The 25,361-nt window shown below is 36.1% G+C and overlaps 2 protein-coding genes across 3 annotated transcripts; both read left to right on the top strand.

The window, feature by feature from the left end:
• LOC109229330 (uncharacterized GPI-anchored protein At1g61900-like) lies at positions 6,300-10,488 on the top strand. Of its 2 annotated transcripts, none has more exons than XM_019394733.1 (8): positions 6,300-6,534; positions 7,160-7,345; positions 7,454-8,059; positions 8,333-8,578; positions 8,720-8,731; positions 9,312-9,455; positions 9,609-9,659; positions 10,130-10,488. In XM_019394733.1, exons 1-8 carry the CDS (start codon positions 6,480-6,482, stop codon positions 10,198-10,200), a joined length of 1,371 nt encoding a protein of 456 aa, XP_019250278.1. In that variant the 5' UTR covers positions 6,300-6,479; the 3' UTR covers positions 10,201-10,488. The 2 variants fall into 2 exon arrangements, with proteins under 2 accessions (XP_019250278.1, XP_019250279.1); XM_019394734.1 differs by lacking the exon at positions 6,300-6,534 and adding an exon at positions 6,552-6,845.
• Positions 16,705-22,880, top strand: LOC109229329 (protein DETOXIFICATION 40-like). The gene is made up of 7 exons (XM_019394732.1): positions 16,705-17,316; positions 17,952-18,583; positions 20,357-20,413; positions 20,498-20,736; positions 21,544-21,662; positions 21,744-21,830; positions 22,639-22,880. The coding sequence occupies exons 1-7, from the start codon at positions 16,981-16,983 to the stop codon at positions 22,702-22,704; spliced, it is 1,536 nt and encodes a 511-aa protein (XP_019250277.1). The 5' UTR covers positions 16,705-16,980; the 3' UTR covers positions 22,705-22,880.

Below are 25,361 nucleotides of genomic sequence, written 5' to 3'. Positions count from 1 at the left end.
CGGTTTTAACCTGGGGTCGTGGCTTAATCGTTGTGTTGTTACTTCCGGTGGAATCCCTGTCATATTTAAATGGGACCAAGCAAAGCAATCCATATTATCAATAAGAAATTGATTGAGTTTTTTCCTAAGTTTGAGGGTTAATCCCGTTCCCAGGTATACTTTTCTCTCGGGCATGTATTCGATCAGTATGACCTGCTCCAGTTCCTAGACCGTTGACTTGGTTGCATCGGACTCTTCGGGAACGACAAAAGTTCGAGGAGTAAGGAAATCCTCTCCTTCGTCTTCGATTACCTGTTGCTCCGATTCCGTCAAGGCTAGGGGCGGTGATTGCTATTTAGCCACCTGCTTACCTTTGGTGCTCGACTTCTTCGAGGTCGAAGGCTCTGGTATCGACGTCACTTCATCGACTGCAAATATTTCTTTTGCAGCGTGTTGCTCTCCATAGACCGTTTTCACACCATCCACCGTTGGGAACTTCATCATCTTATGAAAAGTTGAAGGTACCGCCCTCATGTTGTGTATCCATGGTCTCCCGAAGAGTGCATTATACCTCATGTCTCCTTCGATGACATGGAATTTTGTATCTTGTATGGTCCCGGCTACGTTTACTAGTAGGATTATCTCTCCCTTTGTTGTTTTGCTTGCCATGTTAAAGCCATTTAGGACCCGGGATGCAGGTACAATCTGATCCTGTAGGCCGAGCTGTTCTACGACCCTCGATCTGATTATGTTTGCTGAGCTACCTGGATCCACTAGGACACGTTTAACTTGAATTTTATTTAAAAGAATAGAAATTACCAGGGCGTCATTGTGCGGCTGAGATATGCCTTCTACTTCCTCGTCATAGAATGATAAGGCATCCTCGGGCACATAGCTCTGAGTCCATCTTTTTTCTGGTGATCGACACCTTGGTGCGTTTGAACACAGGTCCTTGTGGGACATCGACACCGCCAACGATCATGTGGATTACATATGTGGTTCTTCCTGCTTGCATCTCTCTCCCTGAAGTGATTCTTAGCTCGATCACTAAGAAATTCTCGAAGGTGACCCTCGTTGAACAACCGAGCTACTTCCTCCCTTAGCCGCCTACAGACTTTGGTTCTATGGCCATGTGTGCCATGATACTTACACATCAAGTTTGGATTCCTTTGAGAGGGATCGGTTTGTATAGGCCTGGGCCACCTGGTGTCTTTGATTCTTCTAATAGCTGAAATGATCCCTGATACGTCTACACTGAAATTATACTCCGACAATCGAGGTGCCTCCGCGGGGTCGATGTGTTTATCGAACCCATTCTTACTCGCGAGTCCCCGAGAGCTTTGACCTCGATCACATCTCCGATCATTCCGAAGAGCGTTACGACCCGAGCCGTTGTTACTCCGATCGACATACGGCTGATACCGTTCCTTGTTTGACCTCGATTCTCTGTCCGTATCCCTCAGGTGCTTGGCTGCCAATCTATTAGGATGAACTGAACCCGAGGGGCTCCCAACTGGTCGTCCTCGACCTTGATTTTTGATTGATAACGACTATGCACTTCTGACCACGTCACAACTGGATACTCGATCAGATTCTGCTCTAATTGTCGAGACGCAATCGAACTCCTTTCATTCAAACCCTGCATAAAAGCTTGTATTGCCCAGTCATCCGAGGCCGATGGTAATTCCATTCGCTCCATCTAAAACCTAGACACGAACTCCCTCAACATCTCGTCGTTCCTCTGTTTTATCTTGAAAATGTCCGATTTCCTCGTCTCCACCTTTATGGCCCCGGCGTGTGCTTTCACGAAGGCGTCTACTAACATAGTAAACGAATCGATAAAGTTCGGGGGCAAGTTTTGGTACCAAATCATGGCCCCTTTCGACAAAGTTTCCCCAAATTTTTTCAACAATACTGACTCGATCTCATCATTCAGGTCGTTTCCCTTAATCCCACAAGTATATGAGGTAAAATGTTCATTAGGGTCAGTTGTCCCGTTATATTTGGGTATATCGGGCATGCGAAACTTTTTAGGAATGGGCATCGGAGCCGCGCTCTGAGGGAATGGTTTTTGTATGAACTTTTTGGCATCTAAACCTTTCAAGACAGGAGGTGCCCTCGGTATTTGGTCAAAACAGGAGTTATAAGTTTCCACCTTTTTGTCATTGTCTTCAATCTTCTTTTCCCCGAACTTGATCCTCTTGGTGAGCTCTTCGAGCATTCTCATAATGGTGGGATCAGTCCCCGTGCCATTTTTTGTTTGACCTCTTTGGCGCCGGTTCAGCACGTCGAGTGTTTTCTGGATCGGCTATACTCGGAGTTTTATTCTAACTCTGAAGTTGAGCAATGGCAATCTGCTAAGCTTGCAGCATCTCGAATATAACTTGGAGGCTGACTCCCCCATCTCCTATACCTTGTGTTCCTGTACCCCCAGATCGGGCCTCCCTGCGTACACTTCCTCCGGGGTTTGCGCCTAAATCTGCATCCAAAGCAATGTGCGAAGTAACATCAACTGGTTCCACATTTGTCACTTCCCCGGGGTTTATCGGTGGTACACCGACCCCTACATTGTTGTTTTTCCCATGAAATCCAAGACCTTCGTTGTCATAAACAGGTGCGTTTTGCGAGTTTGACATGTTTAATCTTGAGAATCAAAAAATTCTTGACAAGAAAAAGTGTAAAAAATAACGTGTGTTATGAGAATCAGTAATGAAATAATCACTATTATCTTTAGCCCCACGGTGGGCGCCAAACTGTTTACCTCGAAAATACGAGTAACAATTAAATTTGATTTGTGGTTTTAAAGATCTGTGATTTAGTTCAATACCAATTAGTGATCAAGAAGTATAACGTATAAATGAAAGAAATGAACGAATCAAACCAGTGTTACTAAGCAGTATCGACCTCGAGCCCAGTAACCTCGAGGTGGATCAAGAACAGCAAAGCAAGAGTAATAAAGCTAAAGGATAATTCTGATGAACAATGAGCGAGAAAAGTAAGAGAGTATATTCTTTACCAATGATTAGATGATCCTTACAAATGATTGGGGTCCCCTTTATGTTTAGAAAGGCATCATTATTAGTTGTCCTCAACAAATCAAAGCCAGTTGTCCCCATTTGGTTGATAGTTGGTTGCGATTATACCTAATTGACTCCAAAGGTTTTGGGCGATAGGGCACTTAAGGAAAATATGAACAATTGTTTCCGGCTCCTTGCGGCACATTGTGCATTAGTCATTAATATTCATACCTAAACGAGCTAGGTAGCTTCTACAAGGTAGCCTATTGTGGTAGCAAAGTCATAGAAAATATTTAATTTTATTAGGACAATGAAGTTTCTATATCCGATTAAAATTCATTGTTGTAGGCAAATCCTTTTCAATCAGCCCATAGCAAGATTTTGTAGTAAAGGATCCATCTTCATTAATGTCCAATATAAGAGTATCTTTGGTACTGTTTGGGGATAAAAAGATAGAGGTAATCCTTTGGAGTATCTCAGTAGGAATATTGAAGGAGATTTTACTAAGGTTCCATTTATTGTCAGTTCTAATATTTCTGATTGTGAGGGTCGACTCTTGCTTAGTTAGGGGGCCTATCACAAAACTTCTAAGGTTGTTAGAATTAGGGATCCACTTTTTTTCCCAGATATTAAGTGAAGAAGTGTTATGAATAGTCCATGTTATACCATGCTGACATATTGACCACCCCTTAACAATGCTTTTCCGGATGAAGGAGCCATTATGACTAGGCTTAGTAGTGTATTTTTTTATTAAAAGGTTTGCCACAGATTCAACGCATTATTGGCTAACCTCCATGCTAGGCTGGGTAGAAGGACTTTATTTTCAGAACTAGCTTTCTTTAGACCCAACCCACCCCGTTCCTTTTTCTTTGTGACAACATCCCAACTAATTATATGTAATTTCTTTTTAGAATCATTTGTGCCTCACAAGAAGTTTCTTTGAATTTGATCAATTATTTTTATTAGTTTGGAGGGTAATAGGGTATATTGCATATAATAGGCTGGTTGGCTAGATAGGGTCGACGAAATTAGGATAGCTCTACCGGCTAAATTAAGTTATTAGTTTTCCAGCCTGAAAGCTTTGCTCTCATGTTGTCAATAATAATATGGTGGTAGTTCTTGTGACTAGGATTACCATCAATTATTGGGAATCCTAGATATCTGCCAAAAGATTTGTGACATTTGATGCCTAGGTAAGAGGAGATATCTAATTAATTTCATTATCTAGCAGGGGTTTATCTAAATCTAACAAGTCTATGCTTTCAAAAATAGTAGGACTTTGTTTAATGCTATTCCAATTAGTTACCTCATGGTTAGTAGTAAACATAGCCGTAAATAGGCAAGTGTGTAATCTAATAGGTCTTTTTGATTATCGATCTAATTTCCTAGATCATTCTTAAAGAAACTAATGTGGTTTTGTCTTTTCTATTAGAAGCTGAGATGTGGTAAAATCTTGTATTTGCATCATCTTCATTGACCCAATTAATACGAGATTTGGACTGTTGTTTTATGTCACTTCCCCAGGATTTATCGGTGGTACACCGACCTTTACATTGTTATTTTTTCCATGAAATCCAAGAACTTCGTTGTCATGAACATATGCGTTTTGCGAGTTTGACATGTTTAATCCTGAGAATCAAAAAATTCTTGACAAGAAAAAGTGTAAAAAATAACGTGTGTTATGAGAATCAGTAATGAAATAATCACTATTATCTTTAGTCCCACGGTGGGCACCAAACCGTTTACCTCGAAAATACGAGTAACAATTAAATTTGATTTGTGGTTTTAAAGATATGTGATTTAGTTCAATACCAATTAGTGATCAAGAAGTATAACGTATAAATGAAAGAAATGAATGAATCAAACCAGTGTTACTAAGCAGTATCGACCTCGAGCCCAGTGACCTCGAGATGGATCAAGAACAGTAAAGCAAGAATAATAAAGCTAAAGGACAATTCTGATGAATAATGAGCGAGAAAAGTAAGAGAGTATATTCTTTGCCAATGATTAGATGATCCTTACAAATGATTGGGGTCCCCTTTATATAATAGGGGAACCCTAAATAAGGTACATTTCTATTCACAGTAAAGAATCTTATTGGGTCAACTGTCTAACCGCCTAGTACGGATTCGTATAAATTTATTCCGGGATTTACGTCATGATTTTGGGGACATGGCAGGAATCTTGCTCATTCTGTTACAAATTTGCAACGGCATTATCTCAGAGTTGAGCACACTCGGCTTTGATACTCATCACACTTCGATCCTCGGACATTGCACTCTGTCTTCGAGCTCGAGTCTGGTCCATCGAGCTTGAACTCGACCTTGCCTGAACTTGGGCTTGTGGCGATCCCTCGAGCCCAGGAAATCGGGCATACCTGATTTCGACTGTATACATCTTCCTACTTAATGGTTAATTTTTTGCTTTATTCGATCTAATAACCCATCGACTCATTGTGATATGTTCGAATTTCACAAACCATTATTCTAAGAAACTTAATTAAAGAAAAATGTTACCGAAAAGTCATCGTATTCCCTCCATTACGTTTTATAAATATGAAATTTTAATTTGGAGTACTAGAGTCAAACAACTTAATTCTTAGTGTTAATTTAGATATAAATTATTCGAATTTTTGAAAATTTATATATTTATAACTACATAAATAGTGTTGTAAATCATAAAAGATAATAATATAGTACTCCTTCCGATCCACTTTAAGTGATTTTTTGGCCTTTTTTTATGGTCCACAATATTTGATAGATATCAAGAAGGAATTAACTTCTTCTTTCCAAAATTGCGCTTGGAGTAAAAGGGTAAGAGTAATTTGTTATATTTCCAATGAGCAAATTAAGGTTAATATGGTCAATTTTATTATTAATTAATGCAAACAGTAAATCTCTTAATATGTGTGAAAAGAGAAAAAAAAAATCACTTAAAATGGATCGGAGGGATTAAAAGATACTATATAATTATTGAAGAAAATTGTGATTAATGAAGAAGAAAAAAAAAAAAAAAAAAAAAGGACAGTTCCTTAACCTCTCCCGCGCATGGGACGGAAATCAGACTAGTCAAAAATCAAAAGATGCTATCTATGGAGGAAACACCGTTTCTTCTCCTCAAGCAATCCAATCAGTTTAAGCTACCTTAATATGGCCGAATCGCCGGCACGTGACTCTAACCTTCATTTGAAAGCGAGAGCACGGCCAGCTAGCTAGTTCCCCTCTTCTCCTCTCTGTGTGAACTATATATTGGAACCAGCAGTACGTAATTCACTGCAAGAAAAGTCCACTCTTATAGCTGTATTCACTAATCTTGAAAATACCCAGAACACAAGTAGCTTATTACTTAATTAAGCGTACGAAATACATAGTACTTTATATGTTTATACTACGAAATGCCAATAACGTAATACATATGTGTTTAGCGTTTACATATATACACACGCAATCTTTTCCATTTATGTCAGTGATCAAAAGTTGAAAAATGAGAACAGAGTCTCAAATTCTCCTGCTTCAAGTCTCTCTAGTGTTGCTTTTCTGTAAGTTGTTTTCTATGTTATTTGATTCGTCATTGTTCAATGCTTGATTAGATGTTGGATTGTTTAATTAAGGAGGAAATTATCTTGATGTAATGTAAAAGAATTGTACTTCATGAGAATTTAAGCCAGTCTAACCTTTCTGGAGTCATCAGCCATACTTTTTTAAATGAGGTTTTCTCTAAACCAAGATGAGTTCTGCAAACATATTGTTGGGCTAAAACGGTCCAAAGATGCTCTTAACATGGTGTGATATTATCCGCTTTGGGCCAAGCCCGCACGGTTTTCCCCAAAAAAACCTCACACCATTAAAGGTATCCAACTCCTTATAAGTAACTTCTTTTTCTTTTCTACTTTACATGTGACACTTTGTTCGCACACACCCAACACATATTTTCTGCCACTTGGGAAGGAGGTGGCAGAATGAGTTGTAGGCAGGTCTAAGCATTTGTTCATAATTAAGCATGTTGTTTTTTTAAGACGCCAATGATGACCTTCCTGATGGAAACCAACACCTTGATGTGCATCACTAATTAAATTCACAGCCTTTTGGATTTCCATTAGCTATGATATATTTCTTCTCATTGATGTTCAATCATTTATGCCATCTCTATGAACTATGTCTCAGTTTCAGGAATTCATGGATATTTGTGCACGCAAGATAGTGATATTCCGGCCTCTGATTTGTTGAGGACAACTAATAATGATGCCTCTCCAATCATCTCTCCTGGCATTGCTCCAGAATCTATGTTTCCTTTGCAAGCACCTTCACCATTGATGCCATTTACATATACTGGTGTGCCAAAGTTATCAGGTATGGAACATATAGACTGACAATACCTCATAGGGATTGTTTACTACAAAACTCCAGTGAGTTGATATAAGCTGGTCACTGATGAATGGTGCTGTTTTTAACTTTCAGGACATTGTGCATTCAATTTTTCAGCTGCAGACACTATTTTGAGAACAACAGCAACTGATTGCTGGACTTCACTTGCTCCATATCTTGCTAATGTGATATGTTGTCCTCAATTTGGTGCCAGCCTAGTGGTTCTTGTAGGGCAGGCTAGTATTCAATCACAAAGCCTCGCGCTGAACGCGACTCATGCTAGGCACTGCCTTTCGGATGTTGAACAGATTCTTGAAAGTCAAGGTGCTAGTGAGAAGCTTCTTGAGATTTGTTCAGTCGATCCCTCCAACCTTACAGAATCCTCTTGTCCTGTTATAGATGTTAACGAAGTGGAAAACAGTTTAAATACATCAGGTTTGGTGGCTGCTTGTGAAAAAATAGATCCAACTATTGAGTGCTGCAACCAAGTTTGCCAAAATGCTATATCTGCTGCAGCTGAAACTTTAGCTATCAGGCATAAAAATGTGACAAGCTTCAGTGGCTCCCCTATCTTGCCTGAGAAATCAACTCTTATAAGTGACTGTAAGAGCATTGTATTGCGATGGCTGGCCAGCAAATTTGATCCTTCTTCAGCTAATAGAATTATCAGAGCGCTTTCAAGCTGTGACATAAACAAATGTAAGTCAAATATTAAATTGGATGAAACTGTTGAGAACTTGGAAACTTTAGAATTTTGCCTCTTTAAAACACCTTTTCAAATCATAAGGAACTAGAAGCTACATGTTGAACATCAAATCTGCATAATTTGAAATTTGAACAATTGAACTCTGGCCTCGAAATTTTTTTACCAAGGCCATGCATAATGTGTAATCTTTAATTTGGATACATATATTTAAAATTAGGCCTATTTTTTTTTTTTTTCCTGAACTATTAGTTTGTTTGTGATGGTAGCCTGTCCCTTGGTGTTTCCTGAAATAAAGGACATTACTAAAGAATGTGGAGAGGTAACGAGTAATCAGACATCCTGCTGCAATGCAATGGATAGTTACTTGTCGCACATGCAACAGCAGAGCTTCATTACAAATCTCCAAGCTTTAAATTGTGCTACATTGCTTGGCAAGAAGTTGCAAGAAGCTAATATTACTAGCAATGTTTTTGACCTTTGCCATGTAAACCTCAAGGATTTTTCTATTCAAGGTTAGCGCCTTTTCTGCATCTTTTCATCCTGCAATGATTTTCTCTAGGCACTGATTAGATTATTGACATTGTTTGGGTGTTCAATTTGTTCGTACTGCTGTGGAACCCTGGATTTCATTTGCCACAATACTGATACACCAGTGGATGAAAAAGGTAATGAATTACTCTAAATTATAGGACTGTCTTTGCATCAACTAGATAGTTTATTTAATTCCCAACAAGCTTGTCTATGTTGAAGCCATGAAATGGCACTCTGTAATCTAATTATATGTTGCCGACTTGCCATATAAAGTAGAAGACTAATGAAAGTAAACCGAGTAGAAATATCTGGTATGATTTGGATTACTAGTTTAATCTTTGATCCTTCAGAAGTATGGGACAAACTTCAGCAGTCTGGAGTTGGTTTATTTGACATGTTGAACTTTATTATGGTTTTTTTTTCCTGGCACATAACATATCATTTGTTGCTTATATACACTTCATCGTCGGGGCATATAATAGTCTTTTATTAGGTACAACATTGTTTAACATATGGAATACATGATATGACAGTCTTAGCTAGGAAAAGCAACACGAACAAATGATGCTTCTCTGATTTCCTTAGTATTTCCTTCTGCTCAACAATTGAATGATATTTATGTCTTTAGAGAATTGCGACTGTCGTGTAGAAACTTTATAATTCAGTGTCATTCATTTTCGTGTTTGACTGGTTATTTTTTGAAATTTACTGTAGAATCGGGATGCCTGTTGCCCAGCTTGCCTACAGATTTAAGATATGACCAGAGTTCAGGAATTGGCTTCATTTGTGATCTTAATGACAATGTGGCAGCTCCTTGGTCCTCAGCATATTCTGTTGCTGATTCTACCTGCAACAAGAGTATGTATGAGAAAACTTTAAAAAAAGATAGAGAAATTAGCTTCTTTTACAATTGCAAAAAGATGTTAGAACTTTCATCTTCCTCTCCTTCTGATTATCCCTTTGTCAAACAAATGTCATTTAACTTTGATAACAACAAAATGAATTTTGCAGCTGTTTCACTTCCAGAACTTCCCAAGGCAACATCCTCTCAGCTCAGTAAAGGTAGTATGTACAATATCTACATTCTTGTAAATTAGCTGTTACTACTTTTGTTTTTGGCTTTAGGCATCCAATATCCTGAAACTCACTGACTCAATTAACACCGGGTAGAATTAGAACGTCACTTATCGAAAAATTTTATTTTGTGTCTCATACAACTGACACTAGTTATATGAGGCATCTTTTTTGTCTCACAATTTTGTGGACCCAGATTTTTGTGGACCCAGAAGTGTAAGATTGGGGTCCACAAATTTGCGAGACAAAAAGGAGCCTCAAACTAATGTAAGTTGTGTGAGACACACAATAAAACTTCTCGTCACTAATCTGTTTTGTCATAAATTTTCTAATGAAAACAGTTATTTCCTGCAAATTTATATCTGACAATATTTAAAATGGGATAACTTGACGGCCCATAATCTGTTGGCAACATATAATAATCATATCTAAATCTGCAAATTTTTATTGCATTTCAGGAATCAGCATCAAAGATATGGTGTATACCCTGATTTTTGTTTCATCAATGGTCATCCAGTTGCTCGTCTAAATATTCTGGATTATTTGAATATTCATCCAAGAACGATACTATACAGCATACATGTATACGACGCCGTTTGTATGTTCCGAAAGAGATCTTAGCACAAGGAGCTCAAATTTGCAGCTCTTACGGGCATTATTTATCTATAATTCATCATTCTCTTTTTTCGTATATTGTTTGTCGCAATAAAAATATTGTACAGAGAAACCTTGGGTTGGCGATGATTGTATATACGTGGTGTATTCACAGTTCAAATCTGTTACTTTTCTTGATCAGTAAACTGAACCTTTTTTTGTTTGATTGACTGTTACGTTAACAGTGACAAAATTCTGGTTTATATACCAAAATTTAGAGAATGATTTGGCAATATTTATTTTTCCATACTCAAGTTCAAACTCGACATCCCTGGTTAAGGGAAGAGTAGTACCATCCACTGCGAGTGCAGTGCTGCCATAATTTGGAAGTTAACTGAATAAAATGTCAACATTATTTTCACTACTAATTACTTACGATTATCAGAATAATACTACACACCCTTATTTAAGCATCTCATCACATCCCTATTAGATTCTACCAACTTTAGGCATGTAATTTTTTTTTTTTAAGTAAATATTTTATATTGTCCAAAACAGAGTGTCACTGCACTTTCTAGCAGCTAGCAAGACATGTAGTGAAGTAGAGATACGAATTCAAGACATGTTGCATTAAGATATACGCTTTTATGCTACTTTACAAGTTTCTTTTTTTTTTTTAATTACAGTCATTTGTCAGAGAGAATTACGAAGTTATTCTATTATAGATCAAACAATGAATACATATAATTGATAAGTACAAAGTTAGTCACATTAAGAGAAAGTGAAAACGATTAGTACACGTTACCTACATCCAAATAGAGCTGAACCCGTGACCCTAATTTTTCTGAAAAGAATCACTGCAAATAATTTTCATCATTATCTATAAAGAGTATTAACGTTAATTTATTATAAACCAAAAATAAACACACATCAAATTTGGAAGACCTGCTGCCCTTTCAAGGGAATCCTCCACTGCCGTGCAGAGAATCTCCCACCTGCTCCTTTTAGCAACATTGAGCAAAATGTTACTTTCTTCTATTAAAAACACATACAACGAATCAAGCAAAAACAAGTATAAAATGAATCGAAGTCTTAAAATATAATTTAATTTGTTGTTTTGACGTTTTAAAGGAAATGGTACACTACATCATTTAGATTGACAAAATTTCCTAGATAAATTGAAATTTTAGATTTAGTATATATTGAATTAACAATTTAAGTTATGTACTCAATCATCAATTGCTGTTTCATAACATTGGAAAAGAGAGTTTTTATTACTAGTACATATTAATATGACCAACTAGGAATAATTTTGGTTGGCATTCTGAACCATTTAGGGAAAAATAATTTTCTATAAAAAGAGTACCAGTAAGTTATGATCAATAGTGTAGTAATAAATTACCCTTGACGTGGTTAAGTTCTAGTAAATTTATATCTTTTGGAAAAAAGCTATATTTATATAATTTATTTTAGTTCCTCATATAATAACGATTTTAGTAAAAAAAAAACATTTAAATTATGAAAACAAAATCTTTTGGAAAACAACAATACCTACCTAATTTACTGTAAACGTTGTTATTTTAGTTCCTCGTATCAATAAAGTTTTTGCTTGAAAACATTTAAACTGTAAAATTAGTATTTCAACATAATCTTTTTCTCCTCTTTGTGGAATTTGCTCTTTTACACAGTTAACACTTAACAAATGTAAATATTACCATTCACCTCCAAAACCATTACAAAATAAAGAGCACCTACGTTCTGAATGCAAACTTTAGGCCTCAACAAAACATAGTAATCCTCTAATTACACTGTATATCCGGAACTAGCCTTCTACATCTCTGGAGTCTATTACTCAAATGGTTACTCAACTATCCCAAATTATCTACTAAAGTCACTTTTCTTTCGTTTGTAACAACATAGTCACTGAACTATGCTTATTGCACTCAGAAGGTCACTAAACTAGATTCTTTAAATTTTGGATTGCCAAATGCCTATTTTACCCTCTAAATTATAAACATTTATCTTCTTTTTATTTTCTTAAACTTTTTAATATTATGAATTTTCCTTTTTTAATTTCTATTATGGATTTGCCTATAGAATAAATAAATATTATTTATAAATTAAAGAAATAAAAAGTATTTAAGCATCTATAATGCTGGAATAACAAAATAATGAGCATAGTAAAAAAATTGATTAGAATAATTTGTTCGTAATAATAATTTTAGTATTGACAACAAAAATTTAAAAAGTTAATTACACAATTGAGAATGAAAGAAAATAAAGGTTGTAAAATATATTCCATGCACGTAATATAAGAATAATTATTTAAAGAAAAGGTATTTTTATGATATACATTATATATTCTTAAAACTTATGCTCAATTATATTATTATGTTTCTACCAACTTTCCGACCACACAAAGTTATGTCAGCGGAAAGCAGGGGACTATCTGTATAGGGTAAGATATGTTATGTTAAGTCGTGCATGGAATATATATAATATAATTGAGCATAATTTTCAAGAATATATAATGTATTATTCTAAAAATACCTTTATTTAAACAATTATTCTTATATTACGTGCATGTCATATATATTTTACAACCTTTATTTTCTTTCATTCTGAATTGTGTAAATAAATTTTTGAATTTTTGTTATTAATACTAAAATTATTATTACGAACAAATTATTCTAACTAATTGTTTTTTACTCTGCTCATTATTTTGTTATTCCAACATTATAGATGCTTAAATACTTTTTATTTTTTTAATTTATAAGTAATATTTATTTATTCTATAGGTAAGTCCCTAATATAAATTAAAAAGGGGAAATCATAATATTAGAAAGTTAAAAAAAAAAAGATAAATATTTATAATTTAGAGGTAGGTATTTGGCAATTCAAAATTTAGAAAAGCTAGTTGAGTGACCTTCTGAGTGCAATAGACATAGTTCAATGACTTTGTTGGTAAAAACGAAAGAAAAGTGACTTTAGGAGATAATTTGAGATAGTTGAGTGACCATTTGAGTAACCAACTGTGACGACCCAAAGGGGTCATCACCGTATTTCCCACTCGCCTTGTACTTCCGAGGCCGTGAAAACCTCACTTGGAGGTTGCCTCGACTTGTGTGTGCAGTCCGGGCGCGTAGCCGGAAAGTTTAAATGTGAATTTGTGAGAAAGATAATAAATTTGATGTTTTGAATTGATTAAGTTTGACTTTGCTCAACGTTTTGGACAAACGGACCCGGACTCGTGATTCGACAGTCCCGGAGGGTCCGTAGGAAATTTTGGGACTTGGGTGTGTGCCCGGAATCGAATTCCGAGGTCCCAAGTCCGAGAAACGAATTGTTGTGTGAAATTGTTTTCTGAAAATAATTAAAGAATTGGAAGGTGTTATTTGTTTAGAAGACTGTGCTGTTGGGCTCGTATTTTGGTTCCGACTCCCAGCACAAGTCTTAAATATGATTTAAGCAATTGGTGTAAAGTTTGGTTAGATTTGGACGTCATTTGACGTGTTTTGAGCTAGAAAAGCTTAACTTAATGTTTTGTGGGAATTGGAGAGAAATTCATGGGTATTGAGACCCAAATTGATGATTCATGATGTTAATTGGGCGATTTGATTGCACGAATGAGTCCGGAGTATGTTTTTGAGATTTTATGTATGTTCGGTTTGGAGCCCCGAGGGCTCGGGTGAGTTTTGAGTAGGTCCCGGGAGGTCTTAGGCTTTAAAGTATCAGGTGTTGCAAGTCCAGGTATTGCAGGCCCCCAGCGCGGCCGCGGTCATTTCCGCGCGGTCCGCGCTGGCAGCCGCGCGGCCGCGGTGCACTTTTGCGCGGTCCGCGTGGCTGGGTTCAGAGGGCCAATGACTCCCAATTCGACCAGCGCGAGCGCGTGCCATATCAGCGCGGTCCGCGCTGGAAGATTCAGAGAGGGGCCTTGGGATTTCATTCAACCAGCGCGGCCGCGCACCAAATCAGTGCGGTCCGCGCTGGATAGGTTCAGAGAATGGTTTCCCCACCCTTTCCTCGGCGCGGCCGCGAGGTATTTTTGTGCGGTCCGCGCCGGGTCTTCAGTACAGTATATAAAGTCAGGATTTTCAGTCATTTTTCACTTTTTCAAAACCCAAAACATAAGAGGCGATTTTCCAAACGATTCTACTTCTTCAAAACGATTGGTAAGTGATTTCTAACTGATTTTCTATACTCCTTAACATCCTTAATGATAATTTCAACTTCAAACCAAGGATTTTAATGGGGGAATTTGGGAATTTAGGGTAGAACTAGGGTTCCTAAATTTGGGGGTTTTGGACCTCAATTTGAGGTATCATTCCAAAATAACTTATATATCTGAATTCATGGGGGAATGGGTAATCGGGTTTTGGTTCGAACCTCGGGTTTTGACCACGTGGGCCCGGGGGCATTTTGGGAATTTTTGAACAAACTTCGGGAAATTCATTTTCATGCATTCAAATTGATTCAAGTAGCATTGTTAATACCTTCAAGTAAATTCGAGCGGTTTGGTGGTGAATTCGAGGGGTAAAGCTATACTAGAGGATTGAGTTGAGTTTGGAGCATTCGAGGTAAGTGTTTGATCTAACTTTGGCTTGAGGGAATAGGATTAGAGTGTTGTTTGCTAATTGCTAAATGTGAAGTACGGTGTATAGGCATGGTGACGAGTATCTATACACCGGTGTCTAGCATGACCGTGGGTCCTTGTTTGTACTTATTCTGATATTGTTATGACTCTTCCATGTTAATTGATGAATTATATGCAATGTGAAGAGTATGAGGATTAAGTATGAATTGTAAATTCTTTGGAGTGTTGGCTCAAACGATAAAAAAAAAAGACTATTGAGTAAGAAATGAAAGAAATAGAAAGAGATATGATTAATCCCTTGCCGGGATGGCTTGAGTATATTGATTATCTCCCTTGCCGGGATATGGAAGTTATTGTTGTTGCTCCCTTACCGGGATTTAGCTGTTTAATTGTGTATTTCCCTTGCCGGGACACTTCTTATTATTTGTTATCCCCTCGCCCCGTTCGGTTGTGACTACTGTTTGGGTGAGGAAGAGTGATAATGCACGAAGGGTCATTCCGTGCCATGTTTGATTATATTTGCACGAAGGGTCATTCCGTGCCATGTTTGATTACATTTGCACGAAGGGTCATTCCGTGCCATGTTTGATTATACTTGCACGAAGGGTCATTCCGTGCCATGTTTTTGATGATATTTGCACGAAGGGAAATTCCGTGCCATGATGTGAGAGTTATGTGAGGAAAAGCACGAAGGGTGATGCCGTGCACTTTATTTGGTTGTTCTTGGTGAGAATGAGGGTAAAAGCACGAAGGTTGATGCCGTGCAACTGTTGATTTTCCTGCTCTCATTAGTTATTGTTATTGCCCTGTTTCTTACTTAAATTGTTGACTTTATATCTGGACTGTAGTCCCCCATAGTATGCTCCCCTCCCTCTTAACTGTTTAATTTCTTTGTTCTTTCCTTTTATTGCATATATATATTGAACTGCACAGGTTGGTTTGGTAGTCCTGTCTAGCCTCGTCACTACTTCGCCGGAGTTAGGCCAGGCACTTACCAGCACATGGGGTCGGTTGTGCTGATGCTACACTTCTGTGCTCTTTTGCACAGATCACGGTACCGGAGCAGCTTTTGGACCACAGCAGTAGGATATTGATCGGGAGCTGACTTCAGTCCAGGGACTTACGAGGTAGCCTAGCTGGCGTTCGCAGGCCGGAGTCCCTTTCTATGTTTTAGTTTGTTTTTATTGTACCGAGACAAACATTGATGTATTTCTATTCAGACTTGTTTTTAGCACTCCTTAGTAGTTCGTGAGTTAGCGACACCAATCTTGGGTAGAGAACTGTTAAACTTCCGTATTTTGGTTTTCATTTACCTATGTTTTTAAGACTTCCGCTTTTATTTAAATGACTCGTAATATTTATATTGTTGAGGTGTTATCAGGGAATACTGAAATGTTTGGCTTGCCTAGCTCCGTTAGTAGGCGCCATCACGACTCCCGATAGTGGGAAAAATCCGGGTCGTAACACCAACTCTACATTTCTGTGCTTTCTTTGATGCACTTATCATCTCTTCTCTTTCCTTAATCTCCCTCTTTATTAGTCGTATCACCTCACTACTATGTACATTTACTTCACGAAACAACTTCCAATTCCTAGCTCTCCAAGTAAGATATATCACTCCTGCACATATATGGCTTCTACCAGTTCCTTCTTAAACACTTTCCGGTGTTTCTTTTTTAATGCGTCAGCAACTTGTATTGTTATCCCTATTCTGGTGGAGCTGTTTATGCAATGCTCGGTGTTGGGAACCAATTCACACCTATTCAAGGAGTGTGATTGGAGTAAGTCACGCATAAGTATTAAATAAGATCAAATTTAATAAACTGACATGAGTGTAAAGAAATTTATCCTTTTTTCTTTTTTGAATTGCCAAGTAACTTTTACCGTACAGTTATTATAGACATTGTCTTAGAAATATTTCCTATACAAATTATTCCATAAGTTGAAAAGATGCAACTGTGACAGCTGGTTGTTTTGGTATGTAAAATTTCCCACATCTCCAAATCCAATCGTCTATAAACACACACACACCCATTCTAATTAAACAACTTCCACAAGTTCGCTCTTTTTCTCACTTTAAATTCTCCACTCCATAGCTCCTGCCACCACCAGCCCACCACTATGACTTCCTCTAAGAGCGAAGTTCACCAACCATTTCTAAAAAACAACGGGGCATCAGCTTTATCACCGTCTACAGAGCAAAATCATGAATCCAGTAGTGAGCTAGAGACGGTACTCTTGGACACTTCATTACCTCTCTGGAGTCGCCTGCGACTTGCCACGTGGATCGAAACGAAACTCCTCTTCTTCCTTGCTGCTCCTGCTGTAATGGTTTACATGATTAACTATCTTATGTCTATGTCTACGCAAATCTTCTCTGGCCACCTTGGTAATCTTGAACTTGCAGCTGCTTCTCTTGGTAACAATGGCATTCAAATCTTCGCCTATGGCCTCTTGGTATGATCCATAACATTTCTTGTCTATGGTTTGGTTTTCTAACGTCCTTCTTATTAGAGGCGGATCCAGGATTGAAATTCTATGGGTTTAGCCTTGACCAAATCTGTAACCTTCATTAGCAGATTCATTTTCTGTGCTTTTCCTGATAAAACTCGAAGTTATCGGGGAAGCATGCATAGCACTAACTAGGGAGCCGCCTTTTACACCAGCTAGGCCTAAGATGTGAAATGGGTGCGTCTGTAATTTCATACATGTAGAGGAAGATTAAAAACTCATCGATCTCCTTATCAATCCGTGGGGGTCTTAGTTCACTCTTCTCTTACTTTCCCTACTTCTAGAAAAAGTTTTTACCATTGACTTATTGTATTTTTTAAAATTACGGGTTCATATATGCTATTTGTTCTACTTTTTAGTAGATTTTTATACATGAATTCATGCACCGCATCAAAAAATTATGGGTTCAATTGAACCCTGTATTAGAAGGCTAGGTACGCCCCCGCTCCTTATTATAGTCCTCTTATGATACAGAGTATTTCGTCGAAATATATCCTGTTTTCTTTTTAACCTTATTAGTCCTATGGGCTATGTATAGTTAGTACTTAAAGATTTACTTTTGCTTGTTATTGTTTGAACAGTTGGGGATGGGAAGTGCAGTTGAAACACTATGTGGTCAGGCATATGGAGCGAGGAAATACGATATGTTAGGAGTATATCTTCAAAGATCAACAATTCTTCTCACTCTAACAGGAGTGTTACTTACTTTAGTCTACGTTTTCTGCAAGCCAATTTTAATATTTCTAGGCGAATCGGCAGAAATTGCATCAGCAGCAGCCTTATTTGTATATGGTTTAATACCACAAATTTTCGCCTACGCTGTGAATTTCCCAATCCAGAAATTCCTTCAAGCGCAGAGTATTGTGTTACCAAGTGCCTACATTTCTGCTGCGACTTTGGTGTTGCATTTAGTGATCAGTTGGGTTGCAGTTTACAAGATTGGGCTCGGGTTATTAGGGGCGTCATTAGTATTGAGTTTGTCGTGGTGGATTATAGTGATAGCTCAATTTGTATATATTTTGAAGAGTGAGAAATGTAAGCAAACATGGAATGGGTTCAGTTTGAAGGCATTTTCTGGGTTGTACGGATTCTTCAAGTTATCAGCAGCTTCAGCGGTGATGCTATGCTTAGAGACATGGTATTTTCAGGTTCTTGTTCTTCTAGCTGGTCTTCTTGAAAATCCAGAATTAGCTTTGGATTCGCTTTCTATTTGGTAAGCCAAATATTTCCTACGTAATTAATACTAATATTCCCACTTTCCCCTATATATCTCGTTGTTGAGCATTAATTGTTCTGCTATAATGACTGTTTGAGTGTGGACAAAGGTCTTTGTTTTTTTTTTTTCATTGATTTACATTTAATTGGGAGGGTTTTGGTTCTCATACCGTCTTTGGCCAAACTTCTGTTTGGTCAAAATTATTTTTTCTGTTGTCAAAAGTATTTTTTTCCCGACTAAACTTTTAAAAGGAAAAAAATATCTTTGAGTAGAAGCAAAAAAAATAACTTCTTCCCAAAAACATTTCTTTGAAAAATATTTTCAAGAAAAATATTTTTTAAAATACTTTTAAAAGCTTGGTCAAACACTAATTGTTTAATTTGTCAAAATACAAATTATTTCTAGTTAAAAGTACTTTTTCCAAAAGCACAAGTTATTTTTAGAAGTTTTGACAAACATGTTATTAAAGCCCGCCATAAGCCAAAATTTCTAGCAGTAACCACAAAAAATAGTTAAAACATTGATTTGATCTAACTTTTGTTTTGTATGGAAATCTGTGCTCTGGTCAGTCGTCTTTCTTTGTTTTACTTATCCTAGTGAACAAACTTTTGAGGTCTGCGTCTATGTTGTAGTAATAGACAAAATGGCTGACATTCTGTGTTGTAGTAATAAAGAAAGATGGCTGACACTTTTGACAGTATTTCACTATTTTTATATTCTAGTGATAGAGAATATTTGTCTCGGTCTATCTATATTCTAATGGAGAAAAATGGCTAATACATTGCAGTTTATCTATATTTTAATAGTGAAGAATGGCTGATATATTGACAGTCTACAATGGTTGATACAGTAACTGCTTTCCATGCTATGGAAAAACTCAAATCTTTTTTTTTTTCTCTCTGTAAATCCTCAATACTGGAGTAAACAGAAAAACAAATTATCATTGTGGCTAAAACTTAGAGTAAATCGTAGACTATGACATGAAAACAGTACTAATTGCGACAACTACAAAGTTGATATACTCCACATTTTGAGCCCACACAAAAGCCAAAAACATGCCTTTTTAAAAGACCCAGAACACTGTAGGCTGCAGCATAATGTAATAAAAAGCAGCCCCATGTCACTGTTAAAAAGGAACACACCTTTTTGGACTTTGCGTATTCCGTTGAAAAAAAATTCAAGTTTATTTTACTCTATTATCTCTTTCTTGTCACGTTTGGTTTAACTTATCAGAAACTTCAGATCAATGATTTGATCTCAATTTATAGTGCTTTTGTATAGGATTTTGAATATCCAAATTTTACTTAATATTCTTTTCAGCCTTTGAACTAGTTAAATTGATGCTTAATGAACAAAAATTTTTTAAACAAATTGGTAAGAAGGAAATATACATTTGGGGAGACTAACAAATAGGAGTAATAAAGTTTGAAATATTATATAATACTGTTATATGTTACATCTATAATTTATAAGTTTATTAATTCTATTCTTAAAAAGTTGATGAACCAATATGTGAAACCACCGTATATATTAGAGACAGTTTGAGTATCATAAATCATAGTAATAGATTATGCTTTGGGACATGAATGTTTTGTTAAAAGAAGGAAAAAAATTCAAAAGTCTACCTATTTCCAACTTATTTGGTCATTATAGCGCAACATGAGTCTGGAAGTAATTGCACATGTACTTATATTTGTTGCTGTTGTTAGAGAAATTCAATTAGCTAACCTTGTTGTTTTTTTCCTTTATTTTGGTGGAAAACAACAAAAGCATGACAATTTCTGGTTGGGTTTTCATGATATCAGTTGGACTCAATGCAGCAGCAAGGTCAGTTTTAGTTTTCAATCTAGAAAAATGCTAGTAAAACCATAGTTTATTGACATATTTAAAATGTTAAATGATGGTGAACAGTGTGAGAGTGAGCAATGAATTAGGAGCAGGGCATCCAAAATCAGCAGCATTTTCTGTTATAATAGTCACAGCATGCGCTTGCATCATCTCTGTCATTGCTGCAATTACTGTTCTTGCATTTCGTCACGTCATTAGCTATGCCTTCACTGGAGGTGAAGTTGTGGCTGAAGCTGTCTCAGATCTTTGTCCTCTGCTTGCTCTCACCCTTCTACTTAATGGAATTCAGCCTGTCTTATCTGGTAAAAGAGTTTCATTAAGCTTCTTACTCTGTAAATTCTTAAATATTTGATCAGAAGCAGATCTAGGATTTCTAGTATATTAATACGCTACTAAAAAAAAAGAGCAAAAAATATATTAAGTGGGAGTTGATCCATATGCACCATTCAGCCTTCTTCGAGCATGGGTGTCAACAGTTAATATTATACAGTCAGATCTCTCTATAACGGCATCCCTATAACAACACTTCACCATAAAAGATAGGTTTTTCCGGAACCAATTTTTATGTTATGTTATAATATGTGTTCTCTATAACAACACTTCGCTATAGCATACAAAAATTCGGGACAAACTACGCTGTTATGGAGAGGTTTGACTGTACCATTTTTAAAAAATATATATATAAAATATCTAATTTTACGGAGAAACCATGGGTTCACGAAGATTTTGAATCCCCTTGACCACTAAGCTATGTTTTTGGGTTGTGTCGAGGAGATTCAAAACATAATATATAAAGGTAAAAAATAAATTTTGCCTTATATATACAGTGTAATTTTTCGGCGAAGGGGGTTCGGGTGAACCCCCTTCCGCCCTTATTAGCGTGCCCCATAATCTTCCCTATAAATCCGCCCCTGTATTAGATTTAGTGGGCGTTAGGACATAAGAATTGAAAATTTTCAACAAAAAAAAATGAAAAAGAATTTCAAGTGAAAAAATTCTTATGTCCAAACGGGCTCTTAGATTACTTGTGTTTACAACATGATTGACATTAATTTTGTTGTGGTGCTACATATTAGATTAAAGTATACGTATTTATGAATGTTATATAGGTGTGGCTGTTGGGTGTGGATGGCAAACGTTTGTGGCTTATGTTAACGTGGGCTGCTATTATATTGTGGGAGTCCCATTGGGTTGTCTTCTTGGATTTTACTTCAAATTGGGTGCTAAGGTAATTTTCAACATTTTATACTTTTTGCAAAATAAATTTGCTAGTCCATTCTAATAATGATATTTTTATTTGTGTATACAGGGTATCTGGTCAGGAATGATGGGCGGTACACTTATGCAAACAATTATTTTGGTGTGGGTCACCTTTCGAACTGATTGGAACAAAGAGGTAAACCTCTCTTACCTTTTTCTTTTTTCTTTTTCCTTGTGGCGTTTTGTAATTGTATGATTTTGTTAGAAGCAGATTCCATATTCACTACTTAGTCGAAAGTTTTCTGCTTTCTTGTATTTTTTTGTACGTCCAGACTCTTAGATGGTGTTTGCATAATGCTACACAAACTTTCGTCCAACTGTTTATCCTGCACTACATTTAGAGAATTATTTGTAGATAGAGAATAATTTGCATTATGAGGATACCTTGAATCTGACACCAATTTTGGAAACTTCTAACTTTATGGGCAGTCATTAGGGAGTCTTGGAGCAACAGTAAAATTGTCTCCGTGTGACCTATAGGTCACGGCAGGGACGGAGTTAAGGTGGCAGAGGGGAGTTCATCCGAATTTCCTTCGCCGAAAAATTACCGTGTATATATAAGGTCAAAAGTACTTTTTATGCATAATTAACAGTAGATTTTGTATCCTCATGACTTGTTTGTATGTTTACTTTTTAATATTATGAATCCCCTTGGTAAAAAAATTGTCTCCGCCACTGGATCACGATTCGATCGGTGCAATCAGCCTCTGATGTTTGCATCAGGGTAGGATGCCTACATCACACTCGTTGGACGGCGGCCGGCCATCCCTGTGCCTACATGAACTTGAAATACTTCGTGCAATGGACTGGCCATTACTAGGATCTTGAGTAAGGGGTATCTAGTAAATAGTAATGGCAAGAAAGCAAATACCATTGGAAAGTAGAGACCATAAGCATTCTTTTCCTTGAACTAATTAAAAGTGAGTATATTTCATCAATTGCAGGTTGAAGCAGCTCAAGGGAGGTTGAATAAGTGGGAAGACAATAAAGAACCTGTTCCAAAGGAGTAGGAAAAGCGTTAATGTAAGGTTACATTTGCAAAAAAAAGTGACCAAATAGGAGACATATTTTTTCGATGATTATCATGTTTTAAATTGGCCATGAGAAATTGTTAAATGACTTGAGTCGTAGATGATAGTTATCTCAATTGGCTAAACCATTTCGAAATGAAATCTTTTTCCTTCTACAACTCCTTTCAATTTTATTTTATTTTTCGTTAAAAGAGAAATGCCTCATTAATTTAACGCCCTAAAGATAACCCAGCTTGCTCTAAAACAATTGTTGTACATGTATACAATTACCAATATAAACAAAATATGCTGGCCTTTTCTTCTACAGGAAAATAGAAAAGGAATAGTTTTAAGTTAGTTAACGTCCATCATCTTGTCATCACACGACCAAATTGGTCAAATTAACATGCAAGCTAAAATATTCTTTAATTCATAAAACTCCATATGAAAAAGTCAAAATCTAAAGAAAAGTGATCTCCAAATTTTGATAATTTTAAGGATGGTCATTCCACTTTTTACTTTATCACAAAAAAGTTACGAAATTATTTTTTATCATAATCAAGCAACTCCTTCCTTAGTAGATATCATACTATATTATAAGTATGAAAACTTTTAGGTGAAGTTAATTTACTATAATAACCTTCAAAAAATTAAAAGACCAAATTATCCTTTATCTAAGATTAAAATTACTTCTCATTAAATGATATTTTGTACTTAATTCCCTTTTAAAAAATTCACAATATTATCATATATCATATATTTATATTTATATTTATATTAATTATATTTATATTTATATTTATATTACTTATTTATTATTTATTTATCATATATATATATATATGTATGTATGTATGTATGTATCATACAAAAAGTGGGAAGGTGCTAAGGTCAAAAGTTGAAAGATGAAAATGTTCATAAAAATTTGAATGATCATTCTACCCTTCACTTAAATACTATTCCTATAATATTCTTGTACTAAAAAGTAAATTACTTTTCAAAAATAATAAATTTGCATTACCTTGATAAATAAGAAGAGTGAATTTCCGTACAATCAATTAGTGAAGCCAATTCAAATCCTTGATGCCCTTTCATTTTCCTTACATTATTGCAAAAATGTTTAAATTCTCCCAAACCTTTAGAATTCCATTCAATATTTGTCTTTTCGGCTTCTAATAATTATTACTCCCTCCGTTTTATATTAATTGAGGTACTTTCCTTTTTAGTCTGTTCCAAAACAAATGACACATTTCTAAATTTGAAAATAATTCAACTTTAAACTTTTTAGTTTTACCCATTTACCCTTAATGAGAAGCTTTTATAGCCACACAAATGTCATGACCCCACAAACTTTTTACCCCTGAAGCTTTTAAGACCACAAATTTCAAAAGTCTTCTTCTTTTTTCTTAAACTCTGTGCCGAGTCAAACTACCTCATATAATATGAAACGGAGGGAGTAGTATTCATTCGTTTGTCATCTTTTCTGTCACTCTATAAAACTAAATCAATTAAATAATTCTTTCCCCCGTCAAATCATTGTCTATTGGAATTTCTTTTCAATAAATGAATATTATTCTTTTATTTGGCAAAGCTACTTACTATTTGCACGCAATCAATCTACAAATGTTAAATCAGGTAACTTTTTTCTTTTACTGTTAGTTTTTGTGAGTGTTGTGGTAGTTTATAGTTCTTGTATGTATTTTCAGTGAAACTATATATTGACTCATTTATTATACATGGAAATTCTAATCGAGTGAGTACCTTTCTTTTTGTCTAGAAAAATCTTGTCCAATTTTGATTGTATTTATATGACTGGTTGATATTTAACCTTCTATGTAACTGCTATTAATTTGCTTATTTCATATGACTTGCAAAAGAATATTTTATTCATGTTTTTAAATATTATTTCTATATGCTTATTTGTCTATTTCATAGAAAATGGAAAAAAGAATGTAACAAGTGTTACTATGTTGCTGTCTGTGATGACCCAAAAGGCCATCACTTGTTTTTAAATTAAATTCTGCATTTCGAGGCCTTAAAACCTCTTTCAGCATCACCTCAATTTGCGTGCGCAGTCCGGGCGCGTAGCTGAAAAGTCTATATGTGAAAATCTGTGAAAAATGATGAAATTCGGCTTTAAAATAAATTAAGTTGACTTTGGTCAACATTTTGGGTAAACGGACCCGGACCCGTGATTTGACGGTCCCGGAGGGTCCGTAGGAAAATATGTGACTTGGGCGTATGCCCGGAATCGAATTCCGAGATCCCAAGCCCGAGAAATGAATTTTTAAAGAAAATTATTTTCTGAAATTATTTATGAGATTTGGAAATGAATTGTGATTAGAACTTGATGGTATCGGGCCCGTATTTTGGTTCCGGCGCCCGGTACAGGTCTTATATGTGATTTAAGATAAGTCTGTGAAATTTGGTAAGAAACGGACTTGAAACGACGTGAATCGGATCGTTTTTGAGAAAATTGGAAATTTGAAGTTCTTAAGGAAATTTCATGATTTTGATGCCACATTCATAGTTGATGATGTTATTTTAGCGATTTGAATGCACGAGCAAGTCCGTATGATGTTTTTAGGTTGGTGTGCATGTTTGGTTTGGAGCCCCGAGGGCTCGGGTGAGTTTTGGATAGGCCACGGAGTGAAATC

The sequence above is a fragment of the Nicotiana attenuata genome, chromosome 7 (assembly GCF_001879085.1).
Source record: "Nicotiana attenuata strain UT chromosome 7, NIATTr2, whole genome shotgun sequence".
NCBI lineage: Eukaryota > Viridiplantae > Streptophyta > Magnoliopsida > Solanales > Solanaceae > Nicotiana > Nicotiana attenuata.
This window is presented reverse-complemented; position numbering and strand designations above follow the sequence as displayed.

What these genes read in the sequence shown, in the direction of transcription:
- LOC109229330 (XM_019394733.1), top strand. Translation starts at nt 6,480, where the DNA reads ATGAGAACAGAGTCTCAAATTCTCCTGCTTCAAGTCTCTCTAGTGTTG. An exon ending in TGGTGTGCCAAAGTTATCAG is followed by an intron (nt 7,346 to 7,453) that starts GTATGGAACATA and finishes TTTAACTTTCAG; the next exon opens with GACATTGTGCATTCAATTTT. An exon ending in TGATTCTACCTGCAACAAGA is followed by an intron (nt 9,456 to 9,608) that starts GTATGTATGAGA and finishes TGAATTTTGCAG; the next exon opens with CTGTTTCACTTCCAGAACTT.
- LOC109229329 (XM_019394732.1), top strand. Translation starts at nt 16,981, where the DNA reads ATGACTTCCTCTAAGAGCGAAGTTCACCAACCATTTCTAAAAAACAAC. An exon ending in ACTTCAAATTGGGTGCTAAG is followed by an intron (nt 21,663 to 21,743) that starts GTAATTTTCAAC and finishes TTGTGTATACAG; the next exon opens with GGTATCTGGTCAGGAATGAT. An exon ending in GAACTGATTGGAACAAAGAG is followed by an intron (nt 21,831 to 22,638) that starts GTAAACCTCTCT and finishes CATCAATTGCAG; the next exon opens with GTTGAAGCAGCTCAAGGGAG.